At 38.7% G+C, this 19,562-nt stretch overlaps 1 protein-coding gene across 3 annotated transcripts; it reads left to right on the forward strand.

The window, feature by feature from the left end:
* Positions 1–272: 272 nt before the first annotated feature.
* On the forward strand, positions 273–19,544 carry LOC128862308 (girdin). Of its 3 annotated transcripts, none has more exons than XM_054100865.1 (13): positions 273–769; positions 1,710–2,126; positions 2,216–2,520; positions 2,588–2,669; positions 2,734–2,930; positions 2,980–3,265; positions 3,676–5,328; positions 5,473–5,610; positions 6,429–6,667; positions 6,741–6,819; positions 6,893–7,059; positions 7,177–7,278; positions 18,412–19,544. In XM_054100865.1, exons 1-13 carry the CDS (start codon positions 701–703, stop codon positions 18,956–18,958), a joined length of 4,281 nt encoding a protein of 1,426 aa, XP_053956840.1. In that variant the 5' UTR covers positions 273–700; the 3' UTR covers positions 18,959–19,544. The 3 variants fall into 3 exon arrangements, with proteins under 3 accessions (XP_053956840.1, XP_053956841.1, XP_053956843.1); XM_054100866.1 differs by having other exon boundaries at positions 6,741–6,804; XM_054100868.1 differs by lacking the exon at positions 7,177–7,278.
* Positions 19,545–19,562: the final 18 nt, after the last annotated feature.

The following is a 19,562-nucleotide window of genomic DNA, read 5'->3' on the forward strand; positions in this document are numbered from 1 at the left end:
CAACTCATTAAATAAATCATCATATTTTGCCTAAATTGCTCTTGCAGCATTACCCAATACCCAACCGCTTTCGGAACTTTCTTGAGAATAAAATTGACTATCAAGTGGCATGCCAATGATTTTAAAAGCAATAGGTGTAATCTATTTGAAACCACAATATTTAAGGTGCAACTTGGATGCTATCCAAAAAACTAAAATTCATCACGTACAGCCTTGTTGTGACTTTTCGCAACTCTGGCAGCTTAGTACCGAACTACTATAGCAGCTTTTTTACCTATTTTTGGTTTAGTTGCGGTACAAAGTCAAGAATTGTCGTTCTGAATTTCGGGACACAAAGTTAAAAGTTTGTTAGGAAAAAGAAGGAAGTGTTTAAAATATTTTAAATTATATGAAAATGATTAGGCCTAATCGAACTTAAACATAAACATTCACCATTTTATTATATATATGTATATGTACTGTTGTTTGGTGACTCCCTGAAGCTGCATTGTGGTTACATATGTGTACAGAAAAATATAAAAAAAATAGATTTCTTTATTGTGTATACATTGTAATGAAGAAATAGTAAGTGAATACGCAACAAATTGTAAGATATAGCGGAAATCAAGCGTCTTTGCTGGCAAACGTGCTTCTATTGTGTAGTGCCTCCAACTTCGAAGCTGCAAGCAGAGTCTCGGTTTAATTGCGAAAGTTGGGGAAAATGGCTAACGCAGGAACAGCTACACCCATGGAAATCGATGATTTTATAAATGGAGCTCTGGTTAATTGGGTAACTAACATAATATTTGTATTGAATACTATAATTGTTGGCATTAATATATACTATAACATTACAGTTATATACTCTTAAGTCACACTAAATTTGACATTAAAACTAGAAACCTAGTGCAAGTATTTTATTTAATTAACATTTTGAAATCAAACAGAATTGATTATAAATAATAACAATTTGATTTATTCGTAATTTGCATAAGATTGAAATTGTCTGCTTCCTAATATGGCAGCTTATTGACCAGTTTTGTAGTTGACAAGGTAGGCGAATGTCTATGTTTTTTCTACTAAGTGTGGATGTTTGTAGGATTTGCAGGTGTAATGCTATACCTACAAAGAGTCATTTAAATAAATTCTTCGATTTATTGACTCGTGAGGGCATAGTCGTCTAGAGTATCAATATAATTACTGTAGCAATGTTTTTTTTTTGCAACGCGGCTTTGACTCGAACGCCAACATGTTGAGGGAATACCGGTAGTGTTAACTAGCTTTCATCATTAGTTGACACAATTCAAGCGATTTTGTATCCCAAAATTTTAAAATTACCGTCAAATTTATATTTATTTTACCGATATATGTAAATCCTTCCTAGATATAAACACCCAGAATACACACATATAAATACCGAGAGGTGTATTAATTATCAATCCAACATGAGATTGAAAAGTTTATGGAAACGGTTAAATATACATTAGTTATAATTATTTACATATAGTTGTAATTTACAATACAAATACAAATAGTTGTAATTTTTTTCTCTATTATCTGTGGTAGAATTCTCTATTTTTAGTTTGTGTGCAAATTTATGTTATTTTATAATCGTTTTTTAATAAGTTTTTTTTTAATAATCATTAAAGTAAAGAGCTGCATTTTTTATATAATATAATATGAAGTTTTACAAATATTTGAAAAATTTAAATTTTGAATTTATGTTTCAGTTGGAATCATGTTTGCCGCGTCCAGAAATACTTACCGGCTATTCTTCTTTGTTAGATGGCAATATTATACACAGTGTGTGGTTGCAAATCGATCCAGAACCACAAAATCATCCAACAGATATCCGCGATTTAGTTGGAGTTTCGTTGTGTATAGCTCGGTCAAAAAACTTCGAATGCATTGCCCGCAATTTAAAATCCCTTTTCGAGGAAGAGCTGGAACACACTATACTCGTACTTCCCGACGTGTATATACTAGGGTACCATCCCGAATCGAGACACGGTTTGGAGCAAATGAAGATTTTATTAACTTTGTTATTGGGCGCTGCAGTACAATGTCCTAATCGTGAAATTTTCATTGGACGCATTAAAATGCTAGACGTGGAAACTCAACATGCAATTGTTGGTTTGATCAAACAAGTAATTGATGCTGGCATATTTTTTTTTAAATATAATGATTGGAATTAATCTCTATATGTATATTAACTTTGCCTTCTTGACTCTCATAGGTAACTGAGGACCAAAGTCTTGTGCTTACAAAGGAATCTGTAAATTTACTCACTCCTGTCAATATGTATAATCATATATTGCGTTTGACAAAGGAACGAGACAATATCTACTTGCGTTGGATTACCTCTATGTGCTCAGAGTCTGATTTAAATATGAGTGCTTGTGGTGATGGTTCGATAAGTATACCTCTTTCACCACTCTCTTGCGCGTTGACGACATCTTGCCCAACTTCTAATGAAAATAATCACATGGCAGTAGAGCTAGCTGATTTGAAATCCAAAATTCGCAAATTGCGACAAGAACTGTAAGTACTACAGGAAATTAAAAAAAAAAGAAGAAATTTTAAGAACATTTTTTTTTTATTTTTGCAGAGAAGAGAAGTCGGAAAATCAACTTGAATTGCGTGAAGAACTAGAACATAAAAATGCGCAATACGAGAAATTGCGCGCAGAGGTAAGTAAAAAAATAGAAAAATCAAGCTTTGAACACATTTTACGGTGGTTCTTTAATTTTGTAGAGCCAAGAATGGTACGCTGAAGCAAAACGTGCCTATGCGTACCGTGATGAAGTAGATGTTCTAAGAGAACGTGCAGAGCGCGCTGATCGTTTGGAAATTGAGGTACAAAAGTTTCGGGAAAAACTAACTGACGCAGACTTTTATAAGACTCGTGTAGAAGAATTACGTGAGGATAATCGTATGCTTCTGGAAACAAAGTAAGTGTATTTTTGCATGTAATCATTTTATTGAATTTCGTGTTTATAGGGAAATGTTGGAAGATCAGTTGCAACGGGCACGAAAGCGATCAGAACATGTGATGAAATTAGAATCTGAGATTATTAAATACAAACAAAAGCTAAACGATATGGCACTGGAGCGAACTTTAGATCGTACTAAGTTAGAAGAACTTTTGGAAGAAAACACTCAGTTGCAATTAGTAGCGAAAAATCTTAATAGCAGCCAAAGACTTGATAGCGCCTTTTCAGATAACGAAGATGAATGTAATTCTGGCGACAACAGTTTGTCAGAGCAACTAACAAATGATGCTCAGGTATAGCCATATATACAATACATATATACCCATGGACAAAATAATAAATACACGATATTTTGATCAGCTTTGACTACTTTTTTTTTAACTTTCATCAATCTACTACAAATATATAAATCAAAGTTCGGAACTTAATACGAGATTTAAAAAATCAACAATTTTTCAACAGAAATTCAAAATGTTTAAAAAGAGTAAAAAAGGCACGCATTAAATTTTGGTATAATAAAGTGATTTGGTTTAAAATTCTCGTAGATTTTTGATAGTTTTTTTCCAAATACAAATTAAAATAGAAGGAAAGTAGTCAAAACTGATCAAGAAATATTTTACCCATGAGTGTATATTCATATACGAATTGTGACTGGAATTCTCTCTTGTACGTTATTTACTTAATTATTGTATTTCCTTCTTAGACACGAATTTTAAAATTAGAATTAAGAAATAAGCAACTGTCGGCGGCTTTGGAACAACTGAAGGAGAACTCTTTCCATGAGTCTACAAATAAAATACTGGATCTTGAAAAAGATAAGAAAAAGTTATCTCTAAAACTTGAACAAATGCAAGATAACATTCAACGATTAACGCAACAAAACGCTGCATTAGAAGATGTATTTAAAAGCGCCTTGGAAGAGAATAAAAAATTGCAGGACACAATGGATGATCGGCAAAAATCGTATGAACGCCAAGGTCAGGAACGTGAGTTGGAACGTAATAAGCTAATGGACTTGGAGCAGCATGTAGAAACTTTGAACAAGGAGAAACAACGCTTACAAACTCTGAACGAAAGTATACAGCGTCGCGCCGATGACTTAGATCGTCTACTAGACACGCGTACGAAGGAAATTCAGCAGCTGACAGAACGCTCCCAAGAAGTGAGTAAGGTTAAAGAAAAAGTATACGACTTGGAAGCAAAATTAAGTGTTTGTGAACGCGAAAATAATAGCCTTTTGAAAGAGGTAACGAAATTGAAAGAAAACAGTGAAGAAAAATCGGTGCAACTAGATGAGTCTACAGCGAAGGTGGAAGCGCAAACCAAAGATATTGATCGACTTACAAAAGAATTGGCTGAAACAGATCTAATACAACAAAAAATCGTAGAACTCGAAAAGCAAAACCAGGAATTAATTTCTCAGCGTGATATTGATGCTGAAACTATAGCAACCTTACGCAATGATTTAGTGTCTGGTACTTTAGCCACCAATAAGGTGCGGCAGAACTTGGAAAAACTGGGCTTGACCGGCAGTGGGGAGGCAGATGGAAATGGCGATTTGAATGTGGAAACTGTCGTCGAGAAATTGGTACGTAATCCCGAAACTTTCAAAACAGTGCGGGAAATTATGTTGAATGTATCGAAAGAGCAGCGTCAAAGCGAAAATTCGAAGTCAGATATTTGCGTGCTATGCCATCGCAAAGAGATTTATACTGTTGAAAAAAATATTGAACTATCATCCAGTATTGAGCCCCAGGAGCTAAGCTTCGAACACAAAGTTACCTTAAGCTCACCAACAAGTCGACAAGACCGTATGGAAATGTTACGGCTTAGAGAGGCAAACACCAATTTGAGTGCGTGTTATGCGACGCTACAAACTGCCAATATTCAATTAGAAGCCGAAAAGGCGCGTCTCGATGTAGACGTAGTAACGCTGGGTTCACAGATATCATCCCTGAACACACAATTGGTTGCACTACAAGTGGCTAATTCACAACTTGCCTCTGAAAAGGACCTATTATTGAAGCAAAGTGAATCCGTTAAACAACAAAATCAGAATGTACAACATGACTTGATGGCGTTACGCACTTTGCACGATCAGCTTTCAACAGAATACGAGTCACTTGCCACAGGCAAGGAACAGCTCAAGTTGCTGCTGCGCGATTCACGAAATGAGACACGCGAGCTGCGCGAACATATTTTGGGTTTAGAAAAGCGAATTGTTGAACTAACAAAAGAAAATGTGGTCATGAAAGCCTATGAGGATGATTTGGCCATATTGCGTACAGAGCATTCAAAGCTGACTGATGATTTTCGAAATTTGTTCCGTTTCAAGAATGAATACAAAAACATACAGGTAGATGAAGTTTCTAATTTATTTTTTTATTAAAAGTTTTAATTTTTATTTATTTAATTTAAAAATTACAATTTTTATTTAAAAATATGTTCCCTCTATCAGATTAAAACAAACTTTGCTAACATCAATATTTAATTTTTTCAGGAGCAATACAAAATGATACGCTCAGATAATAGTAAACTAAAAAAGCAAAACACAGAACTATTGCGTGAGCTGGACGTGAAGAGTGACCAAATTAAAACCATGGAAAATGATGCCGCTTACTATTCACAACAGTGTGAAGTAAATACTTCAGGGGGGAGCCTGGTTTATAAGGTCAAAAAAATCATTTTTTTTTTTCGTTTTAAGCGATTCCTAATATATTTTAGAATATTCAAACAAAGTTACAGAGCCTAATAATTCTCAATATTTCCGTAGATACAAAGCCAAAGGTAGGCGAGCGTTAGGTAGTTACGCTGTGACTGGACAGCTATAGTACAAACTTTATCTTCTTTTCTCGACTTTTCATTTTTATGATTTCTTTGAATTGGCGTACATGAATGAAAAAAAACTAATGAAACTTTTGAAATGAATCATAGCTTGTTCCCTTCAGTATTAAATTCTCTTCTATTTGAACTAACAAAATAGATAAAAAAAAAATTTTCAAGATTTTTATACCAAGTTGAAGTGATTTTTTTATTATAGAAAGACATTGTTTTCTTTAAAACCTCCAAAAAGTTGAAATTTTGGAATTTCTCTCAGTTTTCTTAGTTCATCTAGAATAAAAAATCATGATAATTAGATATCCATTTGAATTTTTTGCTTTAGATAATAATTACGAGCTGTATCTTGTACGCCAGTTGGAAACTCCGGCGTTGTAGCGCTCTACTAATTTCTATGTTAAGCATTTTTTCAACTTATTTTAACCAGTACAAAAATTTTTTATACTTTTTAAATGTTCATTAAAAGATAGAAACAACTTTGCAGTGCTAAATTAATTTTTTCTTTAAAAAAAAAAATCGCAAAGAGATGCAATTTTTAGACCTCATAAACCAGGCTCCCCCCTTCAGTAAAATCATTTGAAATATTTACTGTATTATTATTTACTGTTTTTCCTTAAGGTGTTACTGCAATCGAATACTCATCTAGATATAGATCGAAAAACTTTAATGGACAATATTTCCCAGTTATTATCCCAGTATCACGAGTTGCTCTCGCACTCCTTGGAAGATAAACAACATTTTCGCGAGGAAGAAAAAAGCTACACCGAACGCTTGCACAACTTGAGCCGCCAGAAAGAAAAGCTGGAGGAGAAAATAATGGAACACTATAAAAAGCCCGAAACTGTCATACCAAAAAAGTATATATCCAGTTACATATTTGTGCATTTTTATTTTCGCAACAACTAAAGCCATACTTTTATTTTTTTATAGGAAACCTTTTGCCAGCAGCATTGTTCGGCGTGTGAAGAAAGCTGGATCGGATTTTATAAATAAGGTACCAAAAAGTCGGGTGGGTTTTACTCGCTTTCTTGTCCACTTTTTTCTGTATTGAATAAGCACTAAATGGATTTTCCATTTTACAGAATCGACGATCGTGGGTGGATGATTCGCGTCTAACATCGTCGCAGTTCATGATTGGGTCCGAGTCTGGTGGCAATGACTCTGATAATAGCTTTGAGGAGCCAATGTCCATTGCGTCGGATACACATCTGCTGCAACGAAACATGCCGATGAGGCAAAGTTTGCAACGGTAAGTGAATTAAGAAATTCGTTTGTTTATTTGTTTGCATTACAATGGTTCATTCGTGTAATAAAATTCTTATTAGTTATAGCTACATCAATGTGAATTTGTTTTTTCTAAATTTAGCGATCTAATGGATAACACACTTTCACGTGGTGATATACGGAGTAGTTTACAAGCACAAAAACGTACGGATTTGAATAATTCTCGTAGAAATAGCGTGCACGGGTAAAAAAAAAACCTTTTCTTTATCGTATCATTATTTTTGTTTATATTACTTTCTTGCAGTTCATTTTATATTTATCCCATCCAATTTTTCCTTAAATTTTCCTCTATTTTCAAATATGTACTTGTTTATGTGTTAATGACAACTTGGCATGAACTTGGTAGTGGGTGTAGAAAGAAAATAAAAATGTGGAATCGATTTTTGGGTAAATATTGCAAAAAAGGCCATTCAAAATTATAAAAATGTTTATACGTATGGCCATGCGTACTATATGCTTTGCTTTGTATGAGTGTAAAATATTGCTTATCGGAATTCACTATTTCATTTGTTGTTGTACATGTCAATCGTTTGTATTCATGTGTACCAGAGATCTGCATGAGATGCAATTTTTATTAAGTTATCGAGTTACTTATATTAAAAATAATGCAATGTACCTAAGTATGATTGGCATTGCAACCAACCTCATCACATTTTCTTGCCATGATCTTACACCCGATGGCATATACATATGACCACTTTTATAAACATTCCTACACCGCAACAAGTCAAAGACCGCATTTATATTCAAATATAGACCAATTTTCAATCAAATATAGATCATAATAATGGCAATTAGTGGGAACGTTTTAATCGTGCTAGACAAAATTATTGGTGATGGGGTGGTGTTGATTTGCAATTGCAATGTTCTTGCAGTCAATTGACAGCCTGTTATTTGTGCATTCCTATTATGCAAATTTTCATAAATATATTTACGCAGATATAATATTAAGTTTTATTTACCAATAAATTATTTTTTAATGAATTCCGTTTTAATTAAATTAAAAATTAAAATCCATACATACATGCTTTTGAAATATACATACATAAGTATGTATGTTATATATTGTAATTAAATAAAATAAAAATATGTGTTATATATAGGTGGTAGGTAGGTACACAACCCTACAAGAGCAGTGATAGTTATTTGACCGATCATATAATGGAAATATTCGACACTGCCCGAAGACAAATTTCTTCACATTTTTAATCTCAGTATGAAAAGTCGATGCACACGTTTGTATACGTGTGATTTTGCATCATCTTGTACTTTATGGATTTTGTTCTGTATATGTACGTGAGCTGTACTGCTCCTTCTAATGATTCTTTGTAGTTTACGTTGAAGTAAATATTCATCACAAATAAATAAAAATCGAACAGTTATATTTTTTTTTATATATAATATGTATACATGTATGCTAAGAAACATTTCATAAATGTTATCCTGTATTTTTACTAATATTCGAAGTCTTGCGGTGTATGACTGTAAGAGGAGCGTTTCCGCGTCAGTCGGTTGTACGTAACACTGATTTATATCCGGCCAAGGGCTGTTACTTCAGTAACACTCGCCGTACACGAGTGTGTATGGAGAATTTTTATGCTGCTACCACAACAACAACTGCAAGAGTTGCATATTGACTAGTTCATATTGGGTGCTATCACAAATTTCGCCCGTCGTAACTGAGTGCGTTATTTTGTTCTGGTCCATTATTACAGATTTATTAGCAATCTGAAAAATTTAATTTTTAATAATTTTTCTTGGAAGCTTAGGAGCTTGAAATACTTACAACAACTTCGAATGCTGTATTAAATCAGCGATCGGAAATGTTAAGAAAGCAAGGTGTCCGTTTACTGATGGATAAAGTCAAAACAGAAATTTTACAAATGTTAAGGCCGGCGGGCCAATTAGATGTCCTAAATTCAGTAGTTTTCGCGAGGCGTTGTAGGATGAGAAAAAAAAAAACAATTAGCCAAATGAAGTTTTGGGGATAGTTTAATATATATTTGAACTAAAAAAAAAAAAATTTGTACAATCTCCAACAATATATTGTAAGCCGAGTTATCAATAGATTCCCTGAGCGTCTTGCCACTGAAGTATCCAACTTCTGTACAAGATACAACTTGCAATTTTCATCTGAAAACAAAAAAAAAACAAGATTATTAATTTTGATGTAATTATCTTCGATGTGAACTAAGAAAATTGGGATAAACACGTAAAATTCGAATTTTTGGGGAAGGTAGAAAAAAAAAGTGGTTTTTCAAGGAAAAAAAAACTCTTCAACTGGGTAAAAAAGTCGCTTAAAAAAAGTTTTTGGATGTTTTTTTTAGTTCACATAGAAGAGAAAACAATACTGAAGATAACGCATTAGGTAAAATCGTGAAAATGAAAAGCCCAGAAAACGCGCTTCAAAGTTACAACAATAAGCGCACGGTTGCTCGACGACGCACTACGCTCGGCTCTGTAGCTCTGCAAATACTTGGAATTTAACTCTGAAAATTTGTGTCTCATGTTCTTGAATATTTAAGCTATTGATTTCAGGAAAAAAAAAATCGATTTTTTTTTACCTTTTAATTGGCCCACCGGCCTTAAGACACATTTAGTAGAAGGTGATGATGATTATAAACGGTTCACTAGACAGGGCTAGTTTACTGGGGCGGCAACCCTTGGCCGGGAAAAACCCGCATCATTCCGGTAACGTAGAACCGGCTGCCATGTAGTAGAAGGTGTACATGTGCGGCTAGGCTACACAAAATCGTTATCATATATCCAAAGCATTTCCATACGGATTTGCGTGAATTAGTTTCCTTCATCGAATTCTTGTAGGCAGGGTGCGGAGAAGCTCGATCGCGATCGCTCAAAAATACGTTATTCTTGTCTTAAAACTATCTATCGCGATAAATGCTTGAGCGAACAAGCCTTCGTTTCGCTGGCACGAAAAATCTTCGACAACGTAATTAAACCCGATCGTTAAGTGTTTCCACGACAGTCGTTTCTACGTTACCGAAACGACCCGGATTTGTATCCGGCCAAGGACTGTCACTCCAGCAGCATTCCCCGTATGTAAGTATGGGGAATGTTTATGCTGCTACAACAACAACAACAAATGCGATCGTTCGCCATTAACCCTTTGGCGATGCAGCCGCTCGACGGGCGAGTGTCGTCGTGGACGATAGGTATTGGAGTGCGCAGTAAAGAAAATAAATACTTTGAACGTTATAAAACTAACACAAGAAAAATATTTCATAAAATAATTATAAAAAAAAACAGAAAAAAATATGTTTGGTTGTATTTATATTATACGTTTTATATTCCGGTATTGTGTGGTATCGTTCAAATTGACGAAGTAATGCCGTCATCTTCCGTCTTATCAGGTTCAAACTCCTTTAATATACCTATGCGTATCTTATCGCTCAGAACGACAGACTTACAGCTACGATCTAATTTGGGCGGCTAAATGCCGACACGCGTCCGCAACGGCAAAATGGCTTGGGTGGCTATATGCCGCCACTCGTCTCCAAAGGGTTAAAACAATGGCCTGCATTTGCTTCATCAGTATAAAAATAGGCAAAATACTATAAACTTTGTATACGCTTGTATCTTGCTACGCTTAATTTGCCATGTTTGCATGCGAAAGATCGCGATCGCTCAAAGATCATCCGCCGCCAACGATCGATCGCAAGAGACGACCCTGGCAGTGCAGTGAGTTTTCAGTAATTGCGGTGACGGATGATTTTTATCATCATCATCATTTGGCGCTACAGCTCTGTGTGAGCTTTGGCCTGCTGCACAAAATGTCTCCATTTGATTTTTATACTAAATATTATTGAGCCATATTGTAAATAAGAGTTTTGCGGTGTATACGAAAATGCGGTACATGACAGATCTCTGGTGTGTACAATAAAAAGTAAATTGAACAAAACTGCATCTAAACGTACTAATCCACATTTGAACGTCGCTTGGCAGCATGAAATAAACTCTATAGTAACTGTTATACCCGATACTTGGTTTCGTGTTGCTTCTATTGGAAATCTTTTATCTAGGCAATAAAATTATCAGGTACCTGAGACTTAAGACTTAGTATTAGTAAAAATATTTATTTAGAAAGGAACTACAGCTGATCTCCGGGAGCTCCTATCAAAAAAGACGTTTTACGGTGACGACTATATCTCTGAACTGCATCCTCTGAAATTAAAAAACCAAACAGATTTCGTTAAAGTAATGTTAAATCTAGTAGTTAATCGAAGAAATAAGCAAAATATATTTTTTTGGCAAAATGGCGATGTCTCAAAAAGAGTAATCGATTTTTGAGCAAAATTTCGGCCTTTTTCGGTGAGAAAAAATGTTCAATTAAATACTAAAAAATATATTTAAGAAGCTCGTGTTAAAATTTGATACTAATCGATTTAGGCGTTTTCGAGTAATTTTGGTCACCGGCTTTGAAAGCATTATTTTGAGATAAACGCGTTTAAAGTTTGAAATGCACTGCACTGCCGCTCCGACCTCGTACTTCAAGCACGATATTAAATTTTCTGTGTGTATTCTTAAATATTTGTACATTAAGGAAATAAAATAAATAAAAAAAATGCGTTTAGTGCAAAATATGTAAAAATATGCAATAACAAATCCATGTCATTTTAACGCAAAATTATTAATTCGCCTAAATATTTAATCTTAATATTCCTATGACTTAAAAAAAATGTAACAAGAGCCTTAGCAGTGGGGCCTTAGTAATGAGAGTTAGAGTTGGTAATATCAGACAGACGGCCGGATATTAATCTGAACATATAATTTCAATAATATTTATGTCAGATCAAAATGAGGCGGTAAGCAATACGTACACTAGGTTTAACTCTTTGGGGACGGAGCCGCTCGACGGGCGAGCGTCGGTGAGGGCGAGAGCTATTGGAGTGCGCAGTAAAGAAAATAAATACGTTGAACGTTTTAAAAACTAAGGGCTTATTTAACACAAGACAATTTTTTCATAAAGTCAAAAAATAATTATAAACAAACTGCTATCACTGCTAATGTTGGAGTGCCTGAGTGGATTCATTATTGGACGTATTTTACTTCCACTTGACGAAGTAATGCCGTCATCTTCCGTCTTATCAGATTCAAAGTAATATTCGTTAGAAATGTCACTATCTAACGTATCATCTCTAGATCGCTTAGCCATCGTGCGTAGAATAAAATATATAAAAAGTCTGCTGGTTCCTCTGGTAGTGAAACTCGTTCTGACTCTACCGTCGTCTTACTATGTGAGACATTACTATGTGTACATTATAAGGAAGATAAGACTTCATCGCTAATGGCCCCTAATGTCTTTGAATGAAAACGTGACTCTTTTACTTTACCTATGCGTATCTTATCGCTCAGAACGACAGACGTTACGAGCCTTGCAGCTACGAAATAATTTGGGCGACTGTATACCTACACTTGTCCCCAAAGGGTTAAGCAAATTTTATTAAATCGTGTGGCAACGCACACTCTCTAAAATTTATCTTTTATCGTATCTCTTTTTGGGTTTATCACTTTTACCAAATTTGAATAATTTTCTTGCACTTATAACAGACATATCACATTTTCTCCTTTTTTGAAAATTACCGTTTAGTGGGAAGTTGGCATAAATATTGACCGGCGAACCTACCTTGGCCAAAGTTACCAAGTCACCAAGTTTCATTACAATATATCAAGGTTCATTAATGTCATTAGAACAACATATCTCATTTTTCCATTTATTTGGTCTTTAAATTACCCTAAACTGTCATTCATTTTTTATAGATGTTGACATTCGAGGGAGCAAAATCTTAAACAAAATACATTGATATTTTTTATTTTATGCTCAATGTGCCTTGAAATATATTGTTTTTCCCACGAGTTATGATGCGCACAGACAGACGGAAGGACGGCAGCCGGTTCTACGTTACCGGAATGACTCGGGTTTTTCCCGACCAAGGGCTGCCGCCCCAGTACACTAGCCCTGTCTAGTGTATCGTATATCACCCCACCCCTTACGTCACAGGAGCAAACTCTCGCAGCAAACCTGCTCCAAATGCTTCTCCTCAGGGCTGGAGTCGAATCCAACCCTGGGCCAGAAGTATTCTACTGCTGCGTCTGCCATCAACGGCTCCACCCGAACTCCACCTCGGTTAGGTGCAATAAGTGCAACGGGTGGAGCCACCTTAAGACCTGCTCAGGCCTTAAGTCGCACAGGGAGTGGTCCACACGGTATGTGGTCACGTGTTGCTCCCGCCAACAGGCGTCTGATGCCTCCACGGCTACCACACCCCCTGATGGGCCGGCACTACCAACCGCCACCACAACCCACACCTCCACGGTGAGGAGCCTATCGGAGCAACACAACTCCCCTTCAACCCCTCCCATCCCTTCCTGCTCCAACCCCAGTGCGGGGACAAACCAGCAGCTCCTGGTCCCCCGTACAGTCTGTTCCGTGTGTCAGACCGTAATACCTCGGAATCTGGTATCAGTCCAATGCAATTCCTGCAGTGGCTGGTGCCATTTTCGGAGATGTTCCGGCCTGCGCACCACCCGTGAGTGGACAACTGCCTACGTTGCCCCCTGCTGCAGAGCTCTGCACCCACTACCTCCCCCGGAGGCGCGGCCGCCCACCACCATCAGGCCGCAACAACCACAGTGGATTGCACAGCAGGTCCAACGTAGACAACCCCACGCGTCCCTCACCCCCCGGATTACACTGACCTCACCGAGAAGCTTCAAGCTTCTCCAGTTTAACTGCAACGGACTTACGAGTAAGGTCGACGAGATAGTCGACTTTATGAGCCGGCACAGTATCAAAATAGCTGCGGTCCAAGAAACAAAGTTGCACGCCAGGTCATCTCTGATCACCAGGGATGGCTACAACGTGCACAGACACGATCGCGAGCGAGACAACGGTGGTGGCCTAGCGTTTATAGTCCACCACACTGTGCAGTATCGTCTTATCGATGAAGGAATCGACCCCAGGGACAGCACCTTAGAATGTCAAGGCATAGCTGTCCGGTCAGGCGATTCCGAGCTCGAAATTTTTAACATATACATACCCCCTGTCACCTGCTGCCCGGCAGGATATCACCCTGATATAGGTGCGCTCATCAGAGGTGAAAACCGATTGGTTGTAGGTGACTTTAATGCGCATCACGATCTTTGGCATTCAAGCCTGCCAAATGATCATAGGGGACAGCAATTGGCAGAGCAGATAGACGACTCGACATTCAGCACAGTGAACGACGACGCCCCCACCAGGGTAGTGGGCAATTGTAGCAGCTCGCCTGACCTAACAATAGCTAGCGCGGGTCTGATAAATAGCATAACGTGGCGACCTATGCTATCGCTTGCATCAGACCACTTGCCCATTATCGTCTCGATTGAGAGACCTGCCGATTTCGTTTCCGCGAACCACCGGTCCTATTTTAACTTTAAAAAAGCTAATTGGGCCGGCTTCACGGAATTCACCGAGGACACCTTCGCCGCTCTTCCCATCCCCACTGATGTGCGCGTCGGCGAACGCGCATTCCGCAAGGTGCTCACAGCTGCTGCGGCTCGCTTCATCCCAGCTGGATGCTATAAGGACATCCGTCCTCATTTCCCAGCAGAAGCAGCCAGTTTAGCAAACGAGCGTGACCACCTACGCCAGGCCGATCCCGGGGATCCCCGCATAAGGGATCTCAATTTGGAGATCCGGCACTGGTAAACCAACACAAGCGGACTAAATGGGTTGAGCACCTGAAGACTTGTAACCTCACCTCCGGAGTGAGTAAGCTCTGGTCCACCGTTAGGTCCCTGTCGAACCCGACGAAACACAACGACAAGGTGGCTATCACCTTCAACGGTTGTACTTCGTCGGACCCGAAGAGATGCGCGAGCTACTTTAGCCGGCTGTTTACACTGCATCCTCCGGGCGACACAACCAAACGTCGTGTTACCAGAAGGCTGCACAAACTGACGAACGACAGTGCGCCACTTACTTTCTCCGGTGATGAGGTTCAGGGGGCCATCAACAAGTCGAAATCATCGAAAGCCATTGACCCGGACGGACTGAACGCGCTGATGCTGAAGCATCTGGGACCCCTGGGAGTAGGATACCTCAGAAGGGTCTTCAATTTGTCTCTGGCCACTCTCATCATCCCTGACAAGTGGAAAGCAGGGAGAGTGGTCCCACTATTGATACCTGGGAAACCCGCCAACCAAGGGGAGTCTTATCGGCCGATAACTCTCCTTTCCCCAGTAGTGAAGACACTTGAAGCCCTCCTACTCCCACTCTACACGACACACCTGGCCCCAGCCCCACATCAGCACGGATTCCGACGAGTGCACAGCACCACCACTGCACTCACCGCCATAAACGCCCAGATAAATCGCGGGCTTAACCAAAACCGCCCCTGCGAGAGGACTGTCCTAGTAGCGTTGGACCTAAAGAAGGCTTTCGATACAGTCAGCCATTCCACGCTACTAGATGATATTTATCAGTCGACACTCCCGCCAGGGCTGAAGAGGTGGTCCGCGAACTACCTGAGCGGTCGGCACTCGTCAGTGATTTTTCGAGATCAAATGTCAAAGCAGAGGAAGATTAAGCAAGGCGTACCGCAGGGTGGTGCCCTTTCACCCTTGCTTTTTAACTTCTACATCTCGAAGCTCCCCCAACCACCAGCGGGAGTTTCCCTGATCTCATACGCTGACGATTGCACGATAATGGCGTCGGGCAATGACATCGATGGCCTGTGTTCCAAAGTGAACAACTACCTCACCGACCTTTCTCGCTTTTTAACTGCGAGGAATCTCCAACTTTCCCCCACCAAGTCCACGGCGACCCTTTTCACCACCTGGACAAAGAAGGTCAAGCTGTCCCTTAAGGTAAAAGTCGACGACACACCAATACCGACTGTGAATAACCCCAAAATTTTGGGTGTAACCTTTGACAGCTTGCTCTCCTTCTCTGCGCATACAACCGCAATTGCCACTAAAGTCCAAAATCGCAACAAGGTCCTCAAATCGCTGGCCGGCAGCACTTGGGGCAAAGACAAAGAACTGTTGCTTTCGACATTTAAGGCAATTGGCCGGCCGGTTCTAAACTATGCTGCGCCTGTCTGGTCGCCTGGTACTAGTGATTCGCAGTGGACAAAGCTTCAGACATGTCAGAATACCGCCATTCGGACAGCGACCGGGTGCCTCCTGATGTCACCCATACAACACCTGCACAACGAGGCACAAATGCTCCCAGTCGCGGAGCACAACAAACTTCTCAGCAAGCAGTTCCTGCAGGGGTGTTACCGCAGGTTTCACCCCTGCAGACACCTGCTTGAGCCTGAGCCGCCTCCCAGGCACGTCAGGAGACACCTCCTCGACTACGCTGACGAACTCCAGGACAAAACTGACCGAAACCTACTGGACCGGACAGTATTTAGACAGTCAATAAACGACATTCACCGGGAGACCGTTACCACCTTCATGAACTCCCGTCCTGTGAATGCCGTAATCGGAGTCCAACCACCACCTATTGCAGATGAAGAGCTCCAGCTTCCCCGTGAGACTCGTGTAACATTGGCACAATTACGTTCTGGATATTGTAGCAGGTTAAACTCCTACTTATCCAGAATTGACCCCGACATACCAAACACATGTCCGGCATGTGAAGGTACCCCGCACGACACTAACCACCTCTTCACATGCCCCCTTAATCAGACTCATCTAACCCCCCTCTCCCTCTGGACCCAACCTGTCGAAATAGCATGTTTCCTGGGCCTACCCTTAGATGAGCTAGACGAAGACGACCGATGATATACCTACGCTGACAGGGCTAACTATGCTGTTAAAACAACAACAACGGAAGGACGGACGGATATACATAGCTAAATCGACTTCTCTCATCATTCTGAACATTTTGTTATATACTCGTACATTATGGCTATACGTATTGCGAACCTTTAATGCTGCTGCATTCTTCCGTTATGTGAACCAATCTATAATAGTCTTGTGCAAAAGTACGCGCGGGTATAAAAATATGTTTATTATTAATTGATTTTTTTGGCAACCTTAACCTTGTAGTGTATGTCTGTCTGTACACGATCGTATGCAGATATTTAAAAACTTATTTCCAAGCAGCTGTTGCCGCCTTTCACTGGTCATTGGCGTACGCCTACAACCACTAATTTAAACGCTGAAAGTATTAGATTTTTGAAATGTTTACGGTGTGTGACGTTTGTTGGCGCAAAATTACGAGACTTCTGCCAAGTAACAGCTGTTTTGTTGTAGTTTTAATGACAAAAATTAATCGTTTTAATTTTTATATGGCGTCCGACTGCATTTTCGCTTGCTCTTTGCTTCACACACATAATTCGCCCCTTTCCATAGCGCAAAATAATTGATCCCATATTCTGTTATACATTGATACATACAAGATACAGGGTTACCGAGGAAGTCATCTTAAGGATATTATTAATTAGGTAGTTTCCCTTGAATTTGCTTGTACACTCACTTTTCTTAATATTAATTTAAGGGTTAGGTTTTTTTTTTTTGTTTTTTAGTCGACGTTTTTAATACACACAAAGTATAAGAAGAAGGTGCCGTAATAACGAAACCGGCGAGTACAGTTTTATGTTGAAAAATAAAAAATAAGGTGGAGCCCCTGGCATTCTGTGAATTTTCATCCCGCCATTTAATTAAAAGTGAAAAAAAGTCATCAATAAATCATCAATGCTTGATAAAGTTTTGAATTTATGATTTCTCCCTATTTCCTACTTCACATCACTAAAAACAGAATTGTATGGAAACTATTATTTTGAACATCATGTCACTTAACAAATGTAATAAAATACGCCCAATGGTTGCTGCGTAACTACCATTCGGAAGTGCGTAGGCTCGAATCTCCTTGCATGCACATCAATTTTTCTAATAGCGGGTGCCCCTCGGCAGGCAATGGCAAACCTCCGAGTGTGTTTCCGCCATGAAATAGCTCCTCATAAAAACCATTTGCCGTGCGGAGTCGGCTTAAAACTGTAGGTCCCTCCATTTATGGAACAACATCAAGGCGTACACCACAAATTGGAGGAGGAGCTCGACCACCTAACATAAGTGGACGCGCCATTTATTTATCTATTTTTTATCTGAAATTACCAAAATAATAATGTCCTTAAAAGTATCTAGGATGATTTTTTTGGCAACCCTGTATACTGCATTAATACGTAGACATATTGCAGTTTTCTGCTTTTGCGTTCATAATGTTTTTCTTTTGTTACAACAAAAAGAATAAAATTTAGAAATTATTACAATTTCTTAATATATTTCTTTTTCTTCTCTTTGATAGTCTTGAAGCGCCAGATGTGACGGGCAGCAGCTTGACACTGGGTACAGCCGGTTCTCGACGCACAGTTTATTTGATCGATGAAAACCAAAAAATTCCCGAAACGACGACGAATAGCAATGGTAGTGATATAAGCGCAAGCGGTCGACTATCGACTTCTCATTCGCCTCTAAATTCAAGCGACTGCTTATCATCGATCACCTTAGGAGGTGTCAGCGCTGCTAGTGGCGATTGTATGGATGCAGATATAGGAGTTGGATTTGCTGGTGTAGGCATGGCCGAGCCGCAGATACCTACAACTGTGACACCCTTACCAAAAAACGACAATCCGACCACATTCCTTATGTACAATCGTATAAATACGACGATCGGCAGTAATACTGGCACTGAAGGCAATATAACCCCGGGTACATCACGTGATGCCACACTACCGCCAAACAATGGTGCGACGCCAGCGTCGGCGACACCAGCACCGCAGGAAGACAAATTAATGCGAAAACGCACAGAAGATAAAAGTAATAGTATTTGGTATGAGTACGGATGTGTTTAGGAAAAAGCAATTTAAAATAATTAGCTTTTAATATAAATACTTAACATTATTTTGTATGAGTAAATGATCAAAAGGATTAAGATATGAAAGTAGTGGAAATTTGTGTTAACCTATAAGATCTATATACATATTTATGTCTCGTGTCGTCCGTTTTTTAAAGGTGCAGAATTGTTACTCAATCTAGAAATCCTTTTTTTTTTTGAAACAAGTATGCATGCACTCAATTCAATGTTTGAAAATTTACTCGAATCGCGCTTTTAATGATTTACTCGAAATAATACCATCTAAGTAGGTACTTTCAAATGTATTACACATTTCGGAGCTCCATTAAGTTATTACACACTTCCAAATTAATGCATGTATTTTCAACATTTCTATGCACCATCTATAGTATCTATCTTAAGTAAAAGTATTACTTCTTGCAATCGACCGAATTTACATCAAAATGTTCATTACATTTCATTTAAATCCATTATTTACGCAAATTTAAAATTAGCTGCATCTCCCCATTTATACAAATGCATTTAATTTTATATGTACTACAGAATATAAACATTCAATGAATGTGCAGAAGCTACCAATATTTTATTGCTTCCAATAAGAA

Source organism: Anastrepha ludens, chromosome 4 (assembly GCF_028408465.1).
Source record: "Anastrepha ludens isolate Willacy chromosome 4, idAnaLude1.1, whole genome shotgun sequence".
NCBI lineage: Eukaryota > Metazoa > Arthropoda > Insecta > Diptera > Tephritidae > Anastrepha > Anastrepha ludens.

Coding starts and splice junctions, on each gene's coding strand:
- LOC128862308 (XM_054100865.1), top strand. CDS start 701: ATGGCTAACGCAGGAACAGCTACACCCATGGAAATCGATGATTTTATA. Junction 2,931..2,979: donor CGTATGCTTCTGGAAACAAA/GTAAGTGTATTT, acceptor TCGTGTTTATAG/GGAAATGTTGGAAGATCAGT. Junction 3,266..3,675: donor AACTAACAAATGATGCTCAG/GTATAGCCATAT, acceptor TTTCCTTCTTAG/ACACGAATTTTAAAATTAGA.